Source organism: Xenopus tropicalis, chromosome 2 (assembly GCF_000004195.4).
Source record: "Xenopus tropicalis strain Nigerian chromosome 2, UCB_Xtro_10.0, whole genome shotgun sequence".
Taxonomy (NCBI): Eukaryota; Metazoa; Chordata; class Amphibia; order Anura; family Pipidae; genus Xenopus; species Xenopus tropicalis.
Window position 1 is genome coordinate 22933010 of NC_030678.2, and position 4190 is coordinate 22937199.

Here is a 4190-nt window from a genome sequence, read left to right on the forward strand (position 1 = left end):
GAGTCAAGTGGGCAGACACAAAGAACAAACAATTAGAAGTGCACTCTACAAAAAAAAAAAACACTTCCATTTCACTTTCATCTATGAGTTCACCCAGTATTTTGGCTTTTACAGTTCCTGCATGAGAGACCAATAGGAACAACTTTTTAGAGTATAAATGAAATTATGTATTTGCTTAGAAGTGTCTGCTGTCTTCTGCTAAACTTTGTAATTGACTCTGTTTTCAGGTCTAATGACCCTAAAGTAGGGGCAAGTGACACATTAAGGGAAAATGGCATCTTTGTTGGCCTCAAACAAAAGAACCTAATGAGATGGCAGCTATCCACTTGGTGGAGAATATTGAGAGGATAGTTCCAGGTTTCTAGGTGTGGTCAATGCAAGGAGATGGAGATATCAGTGAGATCTAATACTTTCTTGAGGAGAGGGGGTGGTCAGATGTCCTGTGCCTAGGATAGGCCCAGACCCAAATACAGCACTGGATCAAGCTACACTGGATATATGGATATATGGCTAGACAAAGAGCATCTCCATTCATTAGCTGAGTGCAAGGGAAACACACATGCTTTCAGGAAGGACAACTTTATGAGATATATACACTAGTCGATGAGGTCCTTCCTGCAAGCTTGTGAGGTTTCCCTTGCACACAGCTAATATAGGAAGTGGGGAATTGCCTGGCCCACCATTGATTCTGTGCGCTTCCATATTTTTTGTACTACAGTAGGCAGTAGCTTGGAAAGGCTTACACTAGCTTGATGTTGAAAGTCTATTCTCTTAATTTAGCAATTCCCCTTGACTGATTTCTATGGTGTCAATTGTCCAATGACTGAGGGATTTTTGAAGCTAGTCAGAATTATATCTGTGCTTATACATTTGTTTAGAAAATATATATTTTTGATTGCTGCAAAATTGCCAACATTAAAAAAACCCCAAAACAAATTCAAATAATTTTCCCCTATTCCACTCTAGTCGCGCCCAGTTACAACTTACTATCCAAGTGAAAATTACACCCGTTTTGATAAGTTCCATACTTGTGAATTCAGTACGCTTGTCAGGCTCGTCAAGACAAACCACGTTCACTCGGTATTTTTATGCACAGCTTTTGAGACTGATGTGCCGGAATGGAATTGAAACTATGTTTGCAGGGAGCTCTGCCAAACTGCTGTATAATGTCTATTCTTTTATTCTGTATGAGCATTACTCCCCTTCAGTCTTAACCTCCGATTCTTGCTTTTCCAAATTTAAAAACTCCTTCTCTTCTCCTCTCTCTCTCTCTCTCTCTCTCTCTCTCACTATATATAAATAAATATATATATATATATATATATATAGATCTTTCCTATCAAAGGAGTCCACCAAAAATTTTGGTGGCACTGTTGAGAGTTAGTCCTGCTGGCTTTACCTGCTTAGTCCCAGAACTCCCTCCACCAATATCTGATACTTATAGCTAGGTAGAAAGCTTTCATTGTCTCCTATGGTGTAAGTAGACTACTGTATCCATAAAGGAACCACCCGACCACCAGCAACGTGTTACCTTAAATGCTGAACATGGGTTTATCTTTTTTTTTTCAGAAGAGGATAGCTACCTACAACAAGATGCAAGAAGCTTTAGAAATGGCTCACACCACCAAACAAGAGGAAGAGGACAAGGAACAGCCTGCGGAGATGGAGTATTTGAACTCTCGTTGTGTCCTTTTCACATATTTTCAGGGAGACATTGGGGCAGTGGTGGACGAACATTTCTCCAGGGCTCTGAGCCAAATAAGCACCTTCAATCCTGAAAGTACAGCATCAAAGAGCAAACTAGGCAGCAATTCTCTATGGAAGGGTAAGCAAACATTGCTTCTCGTAGACACAAAATGAGCCATCTCTTTCTACCACTCTACTTGCTATTTATAGCAGTCAGAATATTTATATTTCACTTTTTTTTTCTTCATTTTGAAGATCTCTTAAACTGCTTATGGCAAGACAGAGACATAAATTCTGCACTAGATGTCAAGTTCTGTTCCCATAGGAGACTTCCCCTTAAAATAGCCGACATTTACTTATAATTAGAAAAATAAGTGAGCTCCGAACAAGGCCATGCTTCAGCTAGCGAAAATGCAGTAGCCGGCTTTATCTTCTGACTTGACTATAAAAGGCATTCACAGTGCTTCTAAAGTCATCTGCATATGGTTTGCAACTATATTCAAAGAACTAAAGAACTCTCTTTAAGGTTCTTAATGACATTCCCTAGTTTGTAATAGTTATTTAAAGAACAATAAAAGTCTTAACACCATAAATACACACTAATTTCTGATTTTAAAGAATTAAAAATATATTGGGAATAACGTAACTCCTATTTTATAATTTCAAAACAATATAAAAGGGACACGTATGGGATCCGTTATCTGGAAACCTATTATTCAGAAAGTTCCAAATTATGGGAAGGCTGTCTCCCATAGACTTAATTTTAAAAAAGCATTATAATAAAACAGTACCTTGTACTTGATCCTAACTAAGATATAATCAATCGTTATAGGAGGCAAAACAATCCTATGGGGTTTAATTCATATATTTTTTTAAGCAGACTTAAGGTATGGAGACCCAAATCACAGAAAGGTTGCTTATCCCAGGTCCTGAGCATTCTGGATATCAGGTCCCATACCTGTAGAGTGCATTAGGTTTTAGAATTACAAGATGACTTTTTATATCTATAAAGCAATGAATTGATTATATCATATAATACGCAAGTTTGAAGTCATGTGATCCAAGTGCCACCATTATGTACCATTTATGTTTGATGATAAAAATAAGATATGTATTCATATCTCTTGCAAAAGTGTATATAAGTATATATCTTTCTGTTTTCAGAGAGCCCATCAGCATCATGCCAAAAGAACAGTTTTCCATCATCGCTATGGACAAACTCTTATCAGGCACCTACTCCACCATGTCTGAGTGGGGTTCATCCAGACTTTTCAGCGGCTCCTAGTACCTTCTCAAGCACGGACCATACCAGCTGGCGTGGGGAAACTTTACATCAGACCATACCACCTCCTCCACCAGCTGCTTCAGAATCCTGGCATTATCCATTGGTTTCTCAGGCAAGCTCGCCATATACGCACATGCATGATGTTTACATGTATCATCACCATGCCCATCCGCACACCCACCACCACCATCATCATCACCCAAGTTCACACATTGACCCAAGATATGGACATCTATTAATGCCACCAGTAAGAGCCTCAAGGATTTCCGCTCCCCAGTGTGATATTACAAAAACTGATACCACTCCTGCCACCACTGGTACCACGGCATGGAACGGAGCATTTCATGGTACAGTGGATATTGTTCCAAGTTTTGGCTTTGAGACAGGTATGTGTCACTAAATATAATGAATGGACAATGTAGGATACAGGTAGCTCTTTATCACGAGCAAACAAGTACTATAATGTAGTATATAGACCTCAAGGACCATCGGCGTTGATGTTAAAATCGCACGTTAATTCTCAACAATGTTCTCATACAAAACGTGGACAAATGTGAATATGTTTCCATCTGCTGATATAAAGTGGGAGGAAGGGGTATAAAATATTTTTCGTTACACACTGTGTAATATATGTATATTTTGTAGAATATTTTATGTGAACACTAGTAAACAACAGTTCAACTCAAATCTTTTCCATTAGTGATTTTTTTTTTACAATTTGATCTTTTTTCTTTAAATTGTTATTTGTTACGTGTGGTCCCCATTCTCACTTTATTTTACCTCTGCTGACCTAATTAAAACCATGTTATTCTAGTGGAAACTAATCCGTGAGCTGCTCTTCTTTATGAGCACAAAGATACAGTTCTTTTTTTGACTTCTCTTGCCAAAACCTGCATTTTCTACTTAATATCTAGCGTATGCAATATGTACTCTATAATTATATGTAGATGTGTGTGTTGCTACAAATAGAGTTTTATAGTAAACATATTTGCAGGATAGGCAATATTCCATGAATTTATGTTCCATATCTTTTAAGTTGCCATTGTCTGGAGAAGTTTATGAAATGAGATGCCTCGTAAAATACAAATAGACCACATAATGTAGCTGGTTTACAAGTCACAACTGGAGTTATAAAGGCAAGCCTTTCAGCGGGTGAAGAGTTCACCAAGGAATCAATTAAAATAATGTGGGAAAATGTGATTATTTCTGGATGGAGCAG

General features: G+C 37.9%; 1 protein-coding gene across 1 annotated transcript; it reads left to right on the forward strand.

The window, feature by feature from the left end:
* The first annotated feature begins 1271 nt into the window (after positions 1–1271).
* Positions 1272–3658, forward strand: vgll3 (vestigial like family member 3). Its single transcript, NM_001078783.1, is given in 3 exon segments — positions 1272–1476; positions 1570–1825; positions 2851–3658. Coding segments are annotated over 2 exon segments (735 nt in total). The 5' UTR covers positions 1272–1476; positions 1570–1611; the 3' UTR covers positions 3372–3658.
* Positions 3659–4190: the final 532 nt, after the last annotated feature.